The following is a 20269-nucleotide window of genomic DNA, read 5'->3' on the forward strand; positions in this document are numbered from 1 at the left end:
CATCTAAAGCCTTATTAAGCCAATCAGACAAATCCCATCAACAGTAGGAGAGCTTGTGTTTCTTCCCAAATCCCCATTCTCGCTTTTTGTGTGGGAACTCCAGCAGTGGGCTCACCCCTGGGACTCTTCTCTTATTGGAGGGTGCCTGGAATAGGCTGTGAGCATAGAAAGCACCAGACCACATTCACTAGATTGTATGAGAACAGCACAGCAGAACAAAGCCTGAAATGGACAAAATATAGCATTTAACTAGTGATTTGGATGAGAATTAAAATGCCTGTATACAAAGAAGTCCAAGAAAACAGCTCACCTCCATAAACAGTATGCAGAAATTCCTGTTTTGGTTCTTATGCATGGAGAAAAATATTCCCCACAAATGAAAGGAGATTTATGCAAGCACTATGCTGCACATGCAGTCCAGCCGTGCCCAAGTGGCAAGATGATGCTAGCTGACCTCAGTGCCACGTGAGCTGGCAGCTTTGAGAATCTGCCTGTGAAAGCACACTGAGCAAGCACTAGTGTGAAAAGCAGCAGTACAGGGACCCAGGAGCAAGGCAGCATTCACTACTTCATTCTGAGACACTCCCCAGACTAGTAGGCACAGTAAACTGAAAGCAGCACTTTCAAGCCTGCTTACCTGGGTTTTTCATTCCAAGAAGCTTCACTGAAAAGGAAAAAGAAGGCTGGTAACAGAAAAAAAACATGACCTCTGGACACCTCTGGAGTATAAGCCAGCCCAAGAGAAACGCCTTCCATCTTGAGAAGGAAGATTCACCAGTTCACACAGTCTTACAGTCACTACACAGAAAAAAATTCAAATGAAACCTATCATGTCTGCAACTCTCCTTTGAAAACCCCTTTTTAAAATTCTCTTTCGAGACAGAGAGGAAAGGGAGAGGGAGCCTACTCTATCCAGGCAAGCTCCAGCCTTCAGCCCTAGAAACTTGTGTGGACAGTGGGTGCTTTCAGTAAGACAGCACAGCTCCAAGCTTGCTTTCCTTCTAGAGAAAGGGGCTGACGGGAGCAGGGAAGCTGCCTGAGCTGCAGCTCTGCACGAGACAGCAAGTGGCCCTAGGGCTCAGCTCTGCACTAGGGGGTGGCAGGGGGCTGGTGCCTGCCTCATGGTAACCAGCAGAAAAAGGAAAGGAGTTCAATCAGCTTCCCTTCCTTGGCTCTCCTTCTAAAGAATACAAATAAGCTTCCTGAGAAACAACAGGCCTTCTGATGAGCCAGGAGCTTTCCTCTGGTTCTGTTTGTTTATTAAAAACACTCTGATTTTGCAGGAAGAGCTAACAAATGCGACTGGAAATCAACTTAGTTAAAGAACCTTAAAAACCAACAGGACACAGATCTTCTACTTCAGCCACTAAACGGGATTGTCTCACTGGCTTGAGCAAAACTGTTGAATTACTTCCCCAACAAAAGAAAGGCACTCTTAGGTCCCATAATCTCATTTCAAATCCTTTTACCCACTCCCTACTCTTTTTGGCCTTGAAATCACAATCCTCTTTGAGTAATCTCAGCACTAATTGGTGCCAGCGCTCCAGTTCCTCTTGCCATGTCTTCTTCCCTCCCTCCCATATTGTTCAGGTGCTGAAAAGGATGGTGGGCCAGGGCTCAGTGCCCCTGTAGTGAGCCTGTTCTCCTGCAAAGTAATTGTTCGTAATTAGCAGGAAGCATTGCATCTTTAAATAGCACAGCAAGCGCTGCAAGGCTCTGCAGAGCCAAAGGAGCACTCGGGCACTGTTTCAGAAGCTCCAGGAGCTTGCTGGCGATCTGTAGGCTGGGCACTCTGCTGTCTGGGGCTGGCTGGCCATCTGCAGGCTGGGCATGCTGGTTTGTGGGGCTGGCCATGGGCACCTCCAGCACTGCAGCAATGCTGCAAGCAGCATTCAGTCAGGATGGCGGTAAGACAGCCTTTGTTTAAGAAATATTTGAGAATATGAATCCCTGAAAAATGGTAAGAAAAGAGGAGCTTTAAGCAAGCCTACTACTTTCCAGCTAATGACTACATTTGCAGGTAGTGCTAGAAGGAAACAAAGACTCCTCTCACCAAGTGCTACCCGTGCACTTTCTGTAATTGGAAACCCTAGTCCTGCGAGTTCATTAAAAACAAACAAGAAAAGCTATCTCCAGTGGATATCCATTTCCAGCAAACCTAAGGCTAGCATTAAGCTTTGATTCAGGAAAAATAATCCAAAGGCTTCTAAAGTTCTTCAAGCTGGCAGAATTACATCACAGAGTGTGTGCATCGAGTTTTGACACTGAGACATTATGTGGTGCTGTGTCCTGCCTTGAAGCTGAAGGGCAGTGAGGAATTCCACCCAAGGAACCTAGATTGCCTGCATCACACCCCCAAGCAGTGCTCTGAAGTACGAATGCAATTGCCATTGCATTCTTACTTCCCAAACCTATTCACTAATTCATGCCCTCGGGCATCTACAATCAGGTATGGTACAAGGAACGCCTTAGCAAAAGATAAGACACAACTGACACACTCCTGAAAGATGCACCATGTGCATGGAGCCGAGTCCTGCAGCAGCTGGCACGACAACCCAAGGTCTCACTGGACGTAGGGAACCCACTGGTGCAACAAGACAGCCCCAGAAGCTTCTGTGCAAAAAGGTGTACAGCCTGGTTGTCACTGGGGAAGAAAGCACAAGCTGTTTCTGCAGACAGTGTGGGTATGCAACAACCACAAGAAAAGATCATGCGACTTATTTCCAACCACAGAAATGGACAGCAGGCTTGAGCAGAATTCTGAAGTTCCCAGTGATTCTTCATTTGCCCATAGCTCGACATCAGCAAGCGTCTTAGTGGCTTTCAACATAAGATTGTGGAATAAGGAGGCTCAGCTTTGTGTACACTCCTACCCTATGAACGTCAGAATATCCAACCAAAAAAAAATCCCTGGCACAGCTCCTTGCTGAGGCAACAGTGACCCATAACCAGCTGGAACAGGAGCATTTGAATTTCCCATCTCTGGAAAATGCCATCTGCAGCCTCTGAGCACAGGATCTGTCGCTCACTCCCGTTTGCCTCTGTGTCAGAAATTGGAGGCGAAACGCTCTCCTCAGGTCATCCAATTCTGCCTTTTGTCAACAGAAAACTCCTTCCCATGGCCCATTTTCTGAGATTTTATTGAGTCTGCTTCTCTGCACTTTGCCAGATGGATTTCAAATAATTTCCTTTAAGAGATTAATGCAGCTAACAAGTTCATTATTTGCGCCTGGTCAGTGACCAAGACAGGCCAGAGCCTGTTTGTTTGTTTCCTCTTCACAGTGGTGAGTTTTCCACCTGAGTGTCTAAATCCATTCACAACATCAACACGGCAGAGCCAGGGAGACATCCCCACGAAAGCTGAGCTCCTGCCTTTGCAGTGGGATTCCAATTACTTGTTTGTTTCACCAAAATGATTGTTCTTCTCCATCCTGCTGGAGGTGAGCAAGCAGCCAGCACCAGCCCAAGCCCACAGCCCCTTCTCCCCAGCCCTGGAGACTCCTAGGATGTGCTTGCTCATTTTGGTGCACTTCCAACTCCCAGCCCAGCCCAGGATTAGCAAAGAATTAAGTTAGAGAATAATTAGATTAGGAATACCCTACTGACATGCACTTGAGTACAAAGATGCAGTTACTACTAAACCGTGCTGTGCACATCAACCTACCCCACCAGGCTCATAAGGGCTAGGCAATCACCAAGTTGTGGCAGGGCTTCTCGCTTCCCATCTGCAGCTTTACCCGGCACAGAAAAACTTTTCTATAGCATGGAAGTGACTTGAGAACATGGGTCTGCAAGTCAGGAAACAGCAGCTTTAGAGCACTTACCTGCCAAAATGCACCTAAATGGTGCTTCCATGCTCTTCTGTACAGAAACATCTGGGAGTGAAATAAGCCGTAGTTTTCCTATCACAGCACTGGGCCATCTAATCAGTCTCAGGAAGATGACAGCTCAGTAACACATGCAGGATTGTTTCAAGAAAGCTCATGTTCCTCCTCCAAAGCCCCAATCCTTTAAAAGATAAACAACCAGGTTCCAGTGTACACCATGGCTCTACAAGCATCAGCATAACTGAAGGGACAGCTCGGTACCATGCAAGGGCACTTATAAAGACTTTGCAAAGGATGAAAAGGAAACACAGACAGAAGGATCAAAAAACCAAAACCAAAACATAACATTCTACTGAGTAATCAGAAGGAGCAGCTCCCTGGAACCAGCCTGAGCATCGCTGCATGCTCCACCAGCGTGCTATGGACAGAGCATAAGCATGCTTCTGTTGTCTTTGGTTAGCCAGATCCTGCCTGTCAGCAGTGCTCTCTGAGAGCACAAATTAGAAGCAAAAAATTAGCTTTTTTTTTTTTTTTTTTGGTCAGTACCAGTCAATGCAAAGTGAGCTCCTAAACCTCTTGCTCAAGTTATCCATACATCTTACTGCCATTTCTTCTTAAAGCAGAGACCACTTCTAGCAGTTACAGCAGAAATTTCCAGTTTCTTTCTCCCTAAATCTCAGCAATGCTATTTCTACCTCTGAAGCGAAAAGCAGCAAAAGAAAGCAGCGAAAGAAGGATCTACGCTGCTTGAGCAATACTGCTGATTATGGCTCCTCAACTATCATGGAATAAACGTGTTTGTATAAAGTCTTCCTTTTATATTATGCTGTACTCGCAAGTAGGAAAATAAAAGCTGACTGTTCCAGAAGTTTTGTTTGTTATTAATTCCCTTAAGTCTAGAAAATGATTTCATTCTAATTAATTGTCTTATTTATTTTTTTAATCTCATGAGAAAAAATGGTCGTCTTCATCTTTCATATGCAAAACAGCTAACCAAAGAACCATTTTTCATACAGAGAATGAACTCCAATTAATAGAAATCTTAAGTACTTGGGGAGCTGCTATGAATTCTGCCATAGATCAGACAGCTGGCTGGAAAAAAAAATCTCTTTTCAGGAAAGTTACATAATTAAAAGTAACCCAATTTTTAATTTTTTTTTTATTTTGTTACATATTTTTCTACACCTGCTAATGCCAATAAAGCATAAAAATAAACGAAACCCAAATCAACCTCAATTTGCTAAGTCTAGATCTCTCCCTTCACATGGGGAACTGCACCCTGTACAACCAACCACCTGGCACAACTTCCCAATGCTCCATCTTCAGTATCTGCACTGCTACACAATTAAGCGTCTGCAAATTTCACATACTCCAGCTTAAGAAACACGAACAAACAGAGATTAAAATCTAGAGTGATATAAAATTCTAGACACTGGAATTCAAATGCCAAAGGAGTCTGCTCTGATCATTGTAGCTTTTCAAACAAATCTTAGGAAGCTTTCCAAGTAGCTGGCAATTACTGTTCAAACAGGATTTCTTTTAGAAGGCTATACAATAAAGTCATGATAAAAACAGCTACAGAAAAAATGTAGTGAGAGGTATATAGCTCTGCAAAATTTATAGAACCCAAGAAGACAACAGAAAGCCATCAGGGAAGTCAAAATCAGCAGCACAAACCCTGACAGCAGCAGCAAGGGGAACCGGGCTGTAAACAAATGCAAAGATCAGACCCAGCTGTAGGGAGCTGGACATTGGCTGCTACCTTCAAAAGGAGAACTCTAATAAACTGCAGCTATTCCTCTTTCACAAATGAAGTCCATGTAGTACTGACTCTAACACCAAAAATATGTCATACAAGCTAATAAAAAGAAAATTTAACAACTGCACGCATGCCGCAGCAAGCCAAGAAAGAAATGCATTTACATTTGTATTAGCAAGACCCACTGGCTGCGCAATCCCGGATGCCTTAAGAGCAGAGCAATGAAAAATTACAGTACATAACTGAAGCACAACACAAGCCTACAGAGCAAGTTCTGGCAATTAACAGGAGGAGACTGCCAACAAAGCAAAATGAGTCAGAGGGAAAAGAAAGGGAAGATGGGTTACAAGGCTCTGATCCATGCTGGTATTTGAGCTGCCCGATCTCCTCACTCCTTAGCTCTTAAAAAGGAAAAAAAGATCTTGAAACCCAGAGGTCTGAATTCTGCGCTTTGCAAAGCAGACCTACACACATCCTGGGCAGCCCCGCAGCCTCCAGTGTGGCCATCCTCTGGCAGCCATAAGCATCCTGCCAACACAGTGAGCCGCTCGGCTGCGTGCGCCGGACATCGCACTGCCTGCACAGAGCCTCTGCGTGCTGCTCACTGCTCTCTGAGTACTTACACTGTTGTAATGGAAATTGGTTACCTTCAGGAAAATAACACATTCTGTTTGTAAGTGCAAAAAGGGAGTAGCTTTCCTGGCAGCCACCACACCTTTTGACATAAAGCACTCTCAATATGCATACATGCCTGCGCACTCAAACCCCAGAGGTCTGTGCCTTTATTGCTATATGTGGTCATAGGAAAAAAAACAAAAGTCTCAGACTCAAAATGTGGAACCTTATCAAAAGGATAGTAACATCAAAACCTCCAAGCTGCATGAAACCCACATCTGGCTCGGGCTGGAGCTTCCAGGAATAATGAAAGTTTCCCAGAAAGCCTAAGAAGGGCACAGCAAGGTGCACCTGTGCTTGTTACTGCAGCCCAGGCTGGCGTGAAATTTCAGCATGGTGGATTCAGACCCAAACACCCCATGGAGCCCCATGGGCTCATCCAGGCTGCATCTGTGTTTGCTCTGGACTTGGCTTTTGAATAAAAGTCCATCTTTTGGAGGTCTATTGCTTAACCCCCCTCCTCCTTTAACTCACATCAAAATAGAGATCATGATGCAGATTCTGTATTTTACAAAGCAGCTTTAGGATTTAGAAACAGAACAAATGCCCTCAGCAACTACACATAGTCCTGCACACAGGCACGCTGCCTTCAGGGCCATCCAAAACGTTAGGAAACCCAACAGTAGGGTTTTTCAAAATGTACCTAAAATAACCTCTTAATTCTTGTTTACGTTTAAATGCACCAAAATCGCTTGACAGATTTTCTGTAAACAACTACAAGGCTCCCCAAATTAAGTTCGAATATCTGTGAAGCAATGAGGTATAGATAGCCAAGCTGTCACCTTCAGAGATTCATCACACCTTCACCGAAAAAGAGCAAAACAAGCCCATCTTAGTTCACAAAGGGAAAGGGGAAAAAACACTTCACCAGGCCACCACAGCATAAAGCACATCAGAGAAGGAAAAAGCAGTGCCTCTCCCTCAGGTGGACATGGGAAGGCAGTTTCTCTCTTTTCAGCCACACAGGGCTTTGCTGAGGGTGGAAATTTCCCTACAATAATTACCCCACGTCTCCAAAAAAAGAGGGTTCAGATAAGCAGATTTGATTCTAGTGAAACTTTTGGTTTTTCCAAGTCAAAATTCAAAAAACAAAAGTGTAAAGAAGGCTCAGTATGAAAACAGGCTCTATGCCTCATGTTTCAAAACTTCAAAACAAGACATTTTAATGCAGTTTAAGCTCTCTTCGTTTTTATGTCTCTGAGCCATGAAGTTCCTATGAAATGAAGCAAGTCGAACAAAATAATTTTACTCCAACAAAAAACAGTCCCAACAAAGCAGGAGTAATAGGGTCCACTTTTACACAGAAAGATCCGACAATCTGAGGACGGGTTCAGACATGCAAAACTGGATACAGAGAAATTCAGGTATTGTGGTGATAAACAGTCCCCAGAGCCAGGAGAAACGTGGTCACTGATCACCCCCCCCCCAGTGTACAGCAGAAGTCAATCCATAACTTAGAAAGAGGGAGGAAAAAAACCACCTTTATTAGAGCATTCAAACATTGGTAAACAAAATTATCCCTAAACTTACCTTCTTCCAACAAACAAACAAACAAACAAACATTCCTCTCCAAAATATTTACACAGGCTGTATGTATGTACACTATTCACATGCTGAGACACCATATGTATCCCTGAAAAGGTCTCTCAGCTAATAAAGATTCAAGAAGACTCACCCCCTGAAACTTGTTCTGAGCTTCCTATCTGAAAGTAAATATTTACTAAAGAAACAGCTTTCAAGGGAAATGCCTGCCATTTTAAGATTTAGGGCCATAGGTACTGCAACAAGATACTGGAAGAGCTCCAAGTCTTTAGGATGCATTTTAATAAATTATTTGCAGAAAGGCTGATTGGTACTTTCAAATATATTGGCTCGGGTAAACAGGCAAGGATTATGTGGATGCCTGACATGGGCATGAAATGCAACTGCACATTTCCTTTAAAAATACATACAAAACAACTCACAACACTACAGTTACAAGCCAGCTCTGCACATAGGTGCTCCTGTGACTGGTAAACAAGGAGACCAAACAGGATTTTGTTCAGGACAAAGAGCAGCCAGTCTGCAAGGTGTTAAGGCTACCAGCCCTTCCAGAAGCTCCATATCTCCTACCTGCTGCCAGCTGGCCCCAGAGCCAGGCTGAGGGTCCACCACCTTGTTCTGTTTCATACTTTCAATGGGTGACCCAAGGCCAGATGGTCACCTGGACTCCACAGTGCCATAGCTGTCCACAGTCACACCATGAGCAACAGTAAAACAGGACCCTGTTGTTTCTGTTTTCATATGCAGAAGTCAAATAATTTCTACTGCTGTAACAATGTATGACTATCAAACACGATGCTCGTGCTGTTCATCACACAGACACTTGCTCCCAAGTCCTAATTTCCAGCTATTAACAATTCTATGAACTGTTACTGAATCTCATTACACAAGCTTCCCCATCCATGTAACTGTTGAAATTGTAAGAGTGGCAAAATGGCCAGGAAGGGGATGAAGGCAGAGAGATGAACTGAATGCAACAAAGTGACAAGAGAGAGGGGTACCATTCACCCTCTGCTTTTTGCAGAACCACACAGCCCACATCAAAGCAGGGTCCTCAAGCCTTGCAACAGCACACAGAGGGACAGGGCATAGCAGAAAGCCATCTCAGCAGTACAGCTCCCACGTACTTCCAGGTTTCTGCGGTCACCAATTCACAGCTCTACCAACAAGGCTACTGTAACCACTGTTCATCAAGTGCCCAGAGCTAGAGGGATCTACAAACAGCGAAACAAAGCATACCCCTAGACTTTCCTTTTCCCATGAACTGAAATGGAAATATCTATAGTACCATTCCAAGCTATCTCTAGAGTAAGGCTATATTTATCTACAAAAGGCACAGAGGAGGGGAAAAAAACCAAAAAGCCTAAAAAGCCAAGTAACCAGGCAGATTGGGGCTATGAATTACAACAATTTAATCCAAGGAGCTGGTGTTTGTGCAGCATCTACTAGAGATGACTGACAGGTTGGGGATGCTGCTTTGCATCCCTTTGCTTCTTTACCAAAGGCCTTCAAACACAGCCAAAACAAAGACCTCAAGATCCAAATCTGAAAATATGCAGCAAAAGGGAAACAAGAGGTTTGCCTGGGTGAGAAAGAATTGAAAACATCTCAGCTGAGAGGGCTCAGAAGCATTAAACCATTTTGAGAGGAAGATACGATGAGAGGATTATTTGTATTTCTACCAGCTGAGCACAAAGGTGCTGCAGAAAGAATGCATGAAACTTTTGTGTCAAAGAGGATGCACTCAATGTTCTATTCTTCTGCTTCTGTCCATGATCTTCTGCCATCTTCCACAGCTTATCTCGCTGCCCTCAGCCCCCTTTATGTTGTACGGCACGAGATAAATCCTTTTAAAAAAGGGAAGAGTCTTGTTTGCAGGTCTTGTTTGTTTTACAAAATGACAGCCAATGGGATACATACCACAATAATCTACTGGATGGAGAGCTGATTAAATACGTTAGAAAACAAGTCCTGGACTGGCAAATCCTGAAATATTTATGCACTGAGCGCATTACAGGCATTCACTCAAGCAAAAGTTCTTTTTTCTTTGTTATTCCTGTCTGGCATCAAGCAGAACCAATGTTCTTTAATTTGCCAGAAAACAGACATCAAGCAGCATAGTCTCAAAACACAGATGGATCTTCAAATCAAGACATATTACTGTGTCAGAGGGCAAAGCTTGGAATTTGTATTTTTTGTGATCTCTAAACTACAGATACAGCAAAACAAAATTCCCCAAAGACTCTGCTTTGACACCGCACCAAAGAAGAAAACTCTTTCAGACTCTGTTCAGGAAGTGAAATAACAGGATCGATCATGGTAAGAGGCTGTGGCATACACAGAAATATTAGACTGTGCTATGGTCAGCTTCATTTCCTACCAAAAGTAAAACCGGTAACAGAGAATTAAAGCTGTGCCTCCAGACCGCAAAGGACTACCAATTAATTTATTCCCCAGATCCCTTCTAGCAGAGAGACTCTTTCAGCATTTCAAAGCACTCAATGAATAGGACAAGTTTATTTCATCATCTTCCCCAAATAGCCAGAAAAGAGCATTTCTCATCTCAAAACATAAAGCATACAGAAAAAAAAGAGTGCTTATACGCTGTCCTGAATGATATCCTACAATGCGTTGCCTCTGATGCAAGTTTAGTTTCAATAAACAATGGTAAAGGCTGAAACCTACGACAGTTTCAGGGAAGGAGCAGTAAAGCCAAAACCTGCAAAAACTGCAAGGACTGGTTCCGAGGTACATTTCTAAGCAGATGATCTACAACAGCAGTCTGTGGAGTATGGGGAAACAATTTTCATGGCAAGATGACAAATCACCAAAGAGCTAGTAATACCCACCAGCAGCCTCAGCTCCAGCCCCACTGGCTGTAGTGTTGGTTGGGCCTGAGCCTGAGGTGGAAGTGTTTGAGAACCTTCTCCCTGGGCAGAACAACTGAGCAGAACCAGCTTACAGAGATAAAAGTAACAGAAACTTGACATCAAAGTTTGACCAGTTCTTGCACCTTTTTAACACATTTCAGAAGTCAAACAGGCGCTCACAATGTCAAAGCCCCTCTCCCACACAAGCCGCCCAAATGCAGAGCACCCAGCGCCGCATGGCAAATGTGTGCGGCCATGGCTCAACGTGCCACTGCTGCTGCTCATTCAGCCCAGCAAGACACATGCACATGGAGTGCGGTTATCTTAGCCTAAATACAAGAAACCCACAGCACACAACATCAATTTTACAGTAGCCTGAAGAAGCAGTGGTGTTTCACAAACGCCTGTGTGTGGAGAGGCGCAGTTTCTGACACAGAGGTGGTGGGAGGCCCTGCAGCAGCCCCACACCCTCCACGAATGGCTCCTGCCAGCTGCTGAGCACACAGCTGTGCTGCTTGGCACCGGGCTCCTTTGGAAGCTGTTATTCAGAGAACACCTCTGTTGGCACAGGTCTCTGACTGAAGTGGTACTAATATGGGGCAGAGAATAAAAACACCCTTATCAGATACCAGAGAGCAAGGCACCGGAGAGGTGATGAGCATTTATGGAGGAAACATGTCTAGGAAAGCCATCATCTGCAGAAGGCAACAGTGATAAGAGACACTAACCCCAAGCCACTCCCCAGTTTTCAAACACCCAACTGGTGAAGTTTCGTGAGATGTTTGATCACTAGCACACCTCCAAGCCCTCTATAAGCCATAAACTTACTCCTGCATCAGCACTTCCAAGAAAGGAAAGGGATCAGTTCTAGCAGCAGCACCATTTTCAGCACGCATTCTGAAAAGTGACTTTGCACAGAAGGCAGTTGCGGCAGAGGGGGCTCTGCCCACTCCTCATCAATCTCCGTGCCCCCGAAGGGGCTGGGAACCCAGCAGCCTGCTCACACACTGCACAGTAGCCACGCTAGCCAAGCAGCTCTGTGGGACAGGCACACACCAGGACCAGATGCTGGTTCTCAACAGGTAGGCTGGGCAATGCAGAAGAGAAAATGCACCATGGTTCTCATCTGAGACCCGTCTGCAATTTCACCAGTTAGACGGCAGCTTAGCCCAGTGTGCCAATGCTCACCACTGGTTTAGCAAACAGCAATTAGCGAAACAGACTGGAAAAATGACAAGGAGAGAAAAACGCTCTACACATCATACAGTCTATAAAGTGATCTAACCAACGTTCCCAGAAGTCATCAAAATCTGCAAAAATATCATGCATATGTGAAACTAATAATTTCTGTTATTTCACATTTCCTGATAATATTTCTCCTTCTGCTGCTGAAAATAATTTGAGAATTCTCCTGCTGCAACATACTCAGAGAAAAGTCCATTTCAAGATCTTTGAGTACCACCAAAAGAGAAAAATCACACATACAGTCAAATAAGAGACAGAAAACCAAAGGTAAAACATGCAGATAAAAAATCCGGGCGCTGTCTTGCATAGTTACTTAACAAAGCTTGTGTCTATAAATACATTTCAAGGTTGCTATTGCCAACACAACTGTAAATATTTAAAAAGAAACACATCATAGCCCTTGGACTAAGGCACCTATTTTTCCACACCCAGCAGAGAGTTTTTCCTTTATCACAGTGTGTATCAGAGCGTTAGTTCATCCTTGAAATTCCTCATACATGACATGAAATATGCTTCAATCAGAAGAATTAGAAAAAAAATTCTTTTAACAGCATGATTTTTGATTTTTACACACATCCAATCCAATCACAAAGAAATAATTTGCATTACTATACGCTTCCTCTTAGAGCTTACTGATAACTTTCTTCACCCTCCAAGAAGCAGAAGCCAACCAGATAACAGCAGCCTGTAGTTCCTTCTTGTGTACAAACACTGCAAGTTTGTTTTTCTTCCCCGTAACTACAGCCTTCTCTCCATGGCTCCCACTGTAATCCAAACTTCCTGGTTTGAGTAAGATATCTAATCATAATGACACCAGTACAATACTGAGTCAGCCACCTAAATGTGTGGATTCACACTATAAAACTCCTTCATAAAAGGCCTTCTCTGCTGTGTTTATGCAGGGTGTTCTACAGGAGCTGTAAAGCTAAATTATCTGCTGGAATTAACTCTCAGTACAGAGCAGGAGTGCTTGTGCATTTGGTGACCATCTTGCTTGGGATATTTTTACAATACATTCCTCCACTCCATGCTCAATTCACCCTAAGCTGCTTATGCAGATACTAAACTGAACATGTGATTAATCTGTGTATCCTTACTCTTCCAAAACATCTGATAAAGACAAGCAATAGGTTGGTTTGCCTCTGTGGCATCGCAGCAACCGATCCTCATAAACCTTGTAATTCCCCCTGATTAATCCAGCTCCTAGAGGCGCTCCAATACTGGTGAATCCTCCTGTTCCAGATATTTTTCATTCATATCTCAAACACAGTTTCTGTTACCGTGGCCTTCAGCTACGTAAAACTGATGGATAGTGACAAAGCTCTGCCACCCAAGGATTTCTCCAAACCTATCATCTCTGCTATCAGAAGAATTTCCCCTGGAATTTGTTACTATGACAATGTATTGCTCTGGAGATATGATGATGGCAGAGCGGATTTACATTTTTCTATCCATTACTGAAGTTTTTCCACACATGAGAAAGCAATCACACACATATGGGATTAGTTTTTCCTAAACACATGGGGAACATCCAGCTTCTTGCAAACATATCAGAAATATATACCAAAAAATGACTTTGCCATGTAGCTGCCAATAATGAAAACAATTCAACAGCTACTGATAGCCAGCATCAGCCTCGTGCTGATGCTCCACAGTCACTGGTAGGTGATTAAATGGGTATTTCAGAGGGCCACAGGAGGATTAAACTGTATTTGACAGTGGAACTGCTCAATGATATTCAACCAAAAACAAGAGCGAGACCCCACGATCTTCCATACAGAGCAGCTCCCCAGCAAGCACTGTGATCCCCTGCTCCCAGCTGTGTGTGTTTTTGGGGACGTTCCACTGGGGGGTTAGAAGGGATCGGCATCCCCACACTGTGCACTGCCTGGCCTTGCACTGTTACTTGATGCAGGAGCCTCTGAACAGATCCAAATGGGCACCACTGAAATACTCCTGAAATGCAATGCAACCGACAAAGGCAGGCTCTGGAAACAGACCGTGTCCATCCCCACGGTTACAGGCATAACGCCATCATTCACGTTACTCGGCTGAGATCAAGATCGTGGGGGTGTGCGGGAAAGGAGCAGTGAAAGCCTCTTGGGATGGCGGTCGCGTGGAAAACGTTTCCCAAAGCAGCCGCGAAGCATCGTGCCCACGCTGCGGCTGCTCGCCCCAGCCGGGAGCTCATGTCAGAACAGGAGAAAAAAATAACACACATCATTCCGAGCCGGGCGGAGCGCCGCGCCGGCCGCGGGCCCCCCGAACTTCCGGCCGCGCGGTTGCTAGGCAGGATTACCATCTCCGTGGCAACCGCCGCGCAGCCCGGGGCCGTCCCCTCGCCAGGCAACGCTCGGCCGCGCCGCCGCCGCACCTGCCGGGCTACGCGTTGCCGTGGAAACGCAGCGTTGCCGTGGCAGCCGGCGCGCCAATAGGCGCGAGGGAAGGCGGCAGCCCCGCTCCGGCAAGCCGCGGCCCCGGCGCGGCGCCGGGAGGGGCTCGGAGGAGCCCTGCGGGAGCCGTCGCGGCCGCTACTCGGCCCCGGCGAGGTGCCGGGCCCCGCTCCGGCCCGATAGGGGCACCGTGCCCCGAGCTGGCACCGTCGCCCGGTACGACCGGCGCCCACAGCCCCACGCGCGGCCCCGGGCTGGGACGAAGCGGTGCCCCCGCACCCCGTGGGGTCGTGGCATCCCCGGGGCTGCCCGGCGCCACCGCGTGCCTGCCCCGCGCCACAGGCAGCTGCAGGAAAATAGAGTTGTAAAATCATCTAGGTCTTACCTTTGATATGCCTGAGGAGATGTGGGAGGTGTATTGAACACATGCGAGTATGGGTGATAGGGTGTCTTTTTCAAAGCCTGAATAAGATTTTGTCTATATTCTGGGTCTATACACCACAAGGACCCCTTTCCAATACTCTGCAAAGAAAAAAGAATTAAAAAAAAAAATCAAATATTTGATCTAATGGCACAGCCTCATTCATTTAGCAGTAGTTGTCAGGATAGCAGTGGGTTGGGTTCCTGGTCTGACAGCGGTGAACACAGTTTGCCCGCCAGAGATATCGCTCCATTAATAAATACTGTGACTATGGTTTAAATCACACTTCCGTGGGGGAAAAAAAAAGAAACAAGAACGCATGTTTGGCTGCTTCCCCACCACCCCTTATTAGTTAATACGATTTAATGGCATCTGGCAATTTCCCCGTTACCCTATACTGGAACAACACAAAGCTACGATTACTGGTAGATGGAAACTTTGAAGAGAAGCTGATTCTTTTTTCAAAGTGATTTTATTTTCCTTTTGTGCTGCTATGCTAACGAAAAACAGAGCTGAAAAGGAGTGGTTTAAACACCCTAGCAACTGTTTTAAAAATAAAAGGATTTAATCCTTCAGCCACATGACATTGGTGCCATTGTACTACAAGAAATTAATCATCTTTTCTCCCCTAAGGAAAGAAAAAACACCCCTAGAACCCCAAACAAAACAAAACTGTAAAACCAGATCTTAAACCATGTCGGGGTGTTGTGAAATCAGAGTTAGTGGTTCCAGCAGCAGTGACTGCCACAGCCCTTCCCGGACGCAAGGGAACACATGGAGCTGGCAGCCTGCAGCAGGAAGGCCACGCTGCCACTCAGCACCACTGCAGCCCTCGGCCCAGCGGAGGTTGGGACAGACACCCAGGGCTGTTCAAATGCACAGAGTACAGCTCTTGCTAGGCTGCACTGAGAGCGCACAGGCAGATCATAGCAGCCCTGTTGAAGAACATATCACACCAGCAGCAGTTCTCAATATGGACAGAGCTCCTCATGAAGCTCTCAGGCCATTAAGGATGTGTTTCTGGCAAACGCTGGCATGCTTTGGAGCCAGTGAAGAGGCTGTACTCCATCCCCGTGTGTGCCCCAGCCCAGGGCACTCTTTGCTGAGCTCCAGCTCCTGAATATCCAGGCTGGATGTGGCTCTGGGCAGCCTGGTCTATTGGCTGGCAACCCTGCCTACAGCAAAGGGGTTGAAACTAGATGGTCTTTGAGGTCCTTTTCAACCCAGGCCATTCTATGATTCTGGTGTTCCCATGTCCAACAGCCAGCACACACACACACACACCACGGATGAGACTGAATGAAGAAGACTGTTTCTAAAGCCAGAAGGAGGGCACAAACCCAACACCCGTTTCCTCTGGAGAAAGAGCCCTACAGCCCCTAAATGCTGCCCTGCTTTATGGGGGCTTCAGGACACACAGTGGGATACACTTAGTGCTTGCACAGCTCCTTCCAAGCTGACAGGCTGCACATCTGCACAGAAGCCACCCTGCAAACAAAACTAGAAAAATAAGAAAGAAACTTCCCGAGCCTCACTGGATTGCTATGTGGGAGCACCTCACAAGCCCACAGCACTGCCCGAGTCATGGCCTTCATTCAAAGCCAAACCCACCTGCAGGGGGCAAGGAACCAGGCTCTGCAGGGAACTGGGAGCTGGGAGAGCAGCTGCTGGCTGGCCAGCCTCTGGGCTGGCAGCAGTTGGCCAGAAGGCTCCAAGTGGCCCAAGAGAGACAGTGCAGGGAGAGGCTGGGCCTGCAGGGCCTGGAGGCTCCAGGAGGAGCAGGCCTTGGGGCTGCTGCCCGGGCCAGGCACCGTGCAGGTGACTGAACACCCACCACAGTGTCATGGGGAGCTGTGTGCCCAGTGCCTCGCACCAGTCTGTAGCCAAGAGCCTGTGATGTTTAGCTCTCGAATGTGGGACAATAAGCCAGTCTTGGCATGGTAAGCCTAGGAAGTGACCTTTTAGGCAAAGGACAGACTCAAAAATAGAATCCAAATCTCTCAAATTCCACTTCCATGCTCCATCCAAGAGGCAGAGCAAGAACACCACAAATTTTCCTTTTAAGCAAGCAACACGCAAAGCTAGGAACATTTTCTTCAGGAGTAAGCCTTTGCTGGATTCCTTACTCTTTACAGCATGGGACAAGCTTTAAAAACGCTACACTTAAACACCACCCTGTGTACTTGTACTTGCTGGAACACAACATGCTGTTTCCAAGCCTCTGTGTTCTTTCCTTTCATCCAAGTCATCTACCTGGCCGTGATCTCCCTCAGCCCCCCAGGAGCGAGCACAAATTGAGGGGTTTACATGGTGAGGTCACTGCTAAAGGCTGATTTCAAACCAGGCACTGCTGCCATGCTGCATTTGTTTGCCTTGCGGATATTCTTGTGAAAGCCAAAAATAACCTCACTGGAAAACAGAAACTCTCACTCAAGAGATTGGGAAGGTATTCTTCTTAGAAGAAGCACTGAGAAGGCAGTGCTGTATTTTTTTGCTAATATATTTTGCCCTATTTTCACTGCAGCTGAGCTGATTTATAATTTAGGAGCAACAATAAACACAATTTAAAACAAAGCTCCCCAGCCATGCAAAGTTCCTTTTTTAAGATATTTACCTTTGCTCTTCCACCATCACACAACAGACAGAAACACAAAGAAAACTGAAGTGTCCCCTGGTTAAGACTCCTTCCTGATAGCCCGAGGTGTGAACAGCTCTGTTAGCTGTTTGAAGATGTGTCATTAGTCTTCCATACACAGAGCAGTCACAGGAAAGGAAATCACTGCAATCACTCAGACCAATCCGTTAGTGATTAATTTCCATCTTATGACACTTGGCGTGCTGCTTCACTACCTCCTCCAAGCCAAAAGTCAATAGTGTCTCCAATCAAAAACAAGCAAGAAAGGAAAAAAATCCCTGGATAGTATTTGTCTCCCAGGCAACAAGTGAGCAAGGAATGAATCCCAGCCCAGCAACCTCAGCATTGGAGTGCTGCAGCCCGTCTGGCTCTGTCTCGGATCCTGGGCACAGCACTCAGCCCCTGGCACCTCCTGTTCAGCTGTGGCTGCTCCTGAATCCGTGGTTCAGGTTGTTACAAACAAGGACAGTGCTACCAGGAGTCTTCTCACCTTATCCAAGAGCAGGCTGTAACCACAGGCAAGCCATTCCAAAGGTATGACTATCAGAGAGAGAAGCCAACACATGGAAGTTACCCCATGAATACTTAGGGCTTGATAGAATCATAGAATCACAAGGTTGGAAACGACCTATAAGATCATCTAGTCCAACTGTCTCCTCATCACCATTGCCACCACTAGCACTAAACCACATCACGCAGCACGTCATCCAGATGCCTCTTGAACACTGCAATATTTTCTACAAGAAGCTTCCTGATTATGTTTACAATTATAGCGAAGATATTGTTATTCCTTTTTCTGTTTACACATACAAACTGTATTTAGGAACTGTTCTTTCTGATAGCTCAAATACCCAAAGGTGACTTCCTTCCAGCCATCAAAACAGGTGCATTATCAAGAATAGGTGTGAGACATTCAGTGCCCAATTTCTTTCCCCCTCAAAATGGACTGCATACAGAAGTTTTAAAATCCTATTTACACAACCTGGTAGGATCCAAACAAAAAAAAAAAAATTGGTCCTGTTAGTAGAAAAAGCTGTTTGGAACTTTAAAAAAAAAAAAAAAAAAAAAGCTGGTTGTTAGCTCTGTCAATCATTAGAGTTAACAGCATTATCTGCTATTAAAACTCTTCATTATGAAGATTTTGCTTCCATATACCTCACAGCCTAGCCCTATGCAGTACTTACCATCTGCCCAAAGCTCCATTAATAAAAAGTCTCTTTCCAGGATCAACGGCTGGGAAAAATACAGACTCTGTCTATATAAGAATTCTGGCAAATGCTTATTTAAGGAATTTCATTCCCTGGTTGTTTTAGCATTGACTTGAAATTTGTTAGGAATGCAGCTTATTTCCACGGTGGTTCTTTTTAATGTCAGACAGTCCATCCCAAACGAAGCTTGGGAAAGAGAGCAGATTTAGAAGCCACAAAACATGCAGGTTCGGAGTTGGACAGTCACAGCTGTGCCACTGCTTGGCTGCCTGGGTCCAGTGGGGCACTGTGCTGACAGAGGGGAGCAGCAGCACGGGGCTGCTCACATCCCACAGCAGGTCTCTGCCTGGTACCCAGTCCCTCTCCTCAAAGAAGATCCATGGGGATTGTCCCCTTTTGCAGGACAAGCCACGGTGACACAGCAATGTTCCTCTTGGCACAGCACCGAGAGGAAAAGCAGGGCTCTGGCTGGGCACAAACCAGCTGGGAAAGGTTCGCCAGGCAGAGAGCAGGCATGGAGGGGGAGCTGGGACAGGCTGGGCAGTTGGCTTTCAGTCAGTGAGCTTGTTGGTCCAAGGAAAAGAATCCAACAACTGCCCCCTAAGATGAACTGCCAAAATAGTAGGGGATGAATCTTAGGACTAAACTCTCCAAAACCAAACTTATCAATGGAATAAACTAGGAATGCCACCATTACCCAAATCGGGTGGTGCACATATACACTATCATTTCTAACTATTCTGTCCTGATTACTGTGGAACTATGAAAATGAGTAGAAAAGCAGAAACTTCCTATTAGTTGAAAAAGGACATTTCCAATTAGCATCTGCAGTCCCAAGTCATCATGTCTTGAAATCATAGGATGGTGGCACATGAGTCCCTGGCTAGGTCAGTGTAAGCCAGTGCAGGCATTAACACAAGACCTCTGAATAACACTAATGACACTTTCTTGCAAAGATAAGGAACCATTTGGTGTCACTCATCCCCACTGCCGATATATAAGTTTGCTCTCAGCATGGATGAAACCTACTATTGTTACAGCAAATGACCTCTCTGCAAGTAATAGCAGAGAGATTACTGTGTATCAGAGGTTCTTATTCTGGATAAATATTTATCCCATGCTCACTGTGCCTCTCACAGTAGAGAACTTGAAGCAAATCTTCACTCAGATTTGCCAACATGTTTACCCACAGGAATGCCATACAGCTCTCCCACAGGTGTCCACATATGCCACAGGAGTGTTGCTACAAGATCAAACTTTAGTGAGCCAGTTTTCAAAAAGAAAGCTTCAATAAAAGAACTGGATGATGGAAATACACGCGATGCCATGACACAATGTAAAGCAACCACTTGAGTAGCTACAGGTGGGACCATCTGGGATATCTGAACAAATAACTGTGTTTTTAGAAAGAGATTTCAGTGCCTAAGGGAAGAGCGGGAACCATTTCTCAACGTTTAGGACCATATCACACAACACTGCCCTTGAAGTTGTGCAAACAAAGTTGAAGACACAATGGGGAACAAGCAGCTGATGATACAAACTTGAACCCAGTCAGAGGACTGAAGCCCACTGTGATCATAGCTGCTTTGTATCAGCACCACAGCCACAGGGCTTCCAGGGCAGGAGCTCCTCAGCACTCAGAGAGCATTCCGGCAGCTCCGTGCTCCCACCTGCGGGAAGCCCTGGGCCACGCT

At 45.7% G+C, this 20269-nt stretch overlaps 1 protein-coding gene across 6 annotated transcripts in view; it reads right to left on the minus strand.

The window, feature by feature from the left end:
* FOXN3 (forkhead box N3) overlaps nucleotides 1–20269 on the minus strand; it is a 199967-nt gene that overhangs the window by 79078 nt on the left and 100620 nt on the right. For all 6 annotated transcript variants that reach the window (XM_052696164.1, XM_052696165.1, XM_052696168.1 and 3 more), the window contains one exon: nucleotides 14697–14833. In XM_052696164.1, the coding sequence (XP_052552124.1) occupies nucleotides 14697–14833 (137 nt within the window). The remainder of the gene's footprint in view (nucleotides 1–14696; nucleotides 14834–20269) is intronic.

The sequence above is a fragment of the Tympanuchus pallidicinctus genome, unplaced genomic scaffold, assembly GCF_026119805.1.
Source record: "Tympanuchus pallidicinctus isolate F22 unplaced genomic scaffold, pur_lepc_1.0 scaffold3, whole genome shotgun sequence".
NCBI classification, from domain to species: Eukaryota; Metazoa; Chordata; class Aves; order Galliformes; family Phasianidae; genus Tympanuchus; species Tympanuchus pallidicinctus.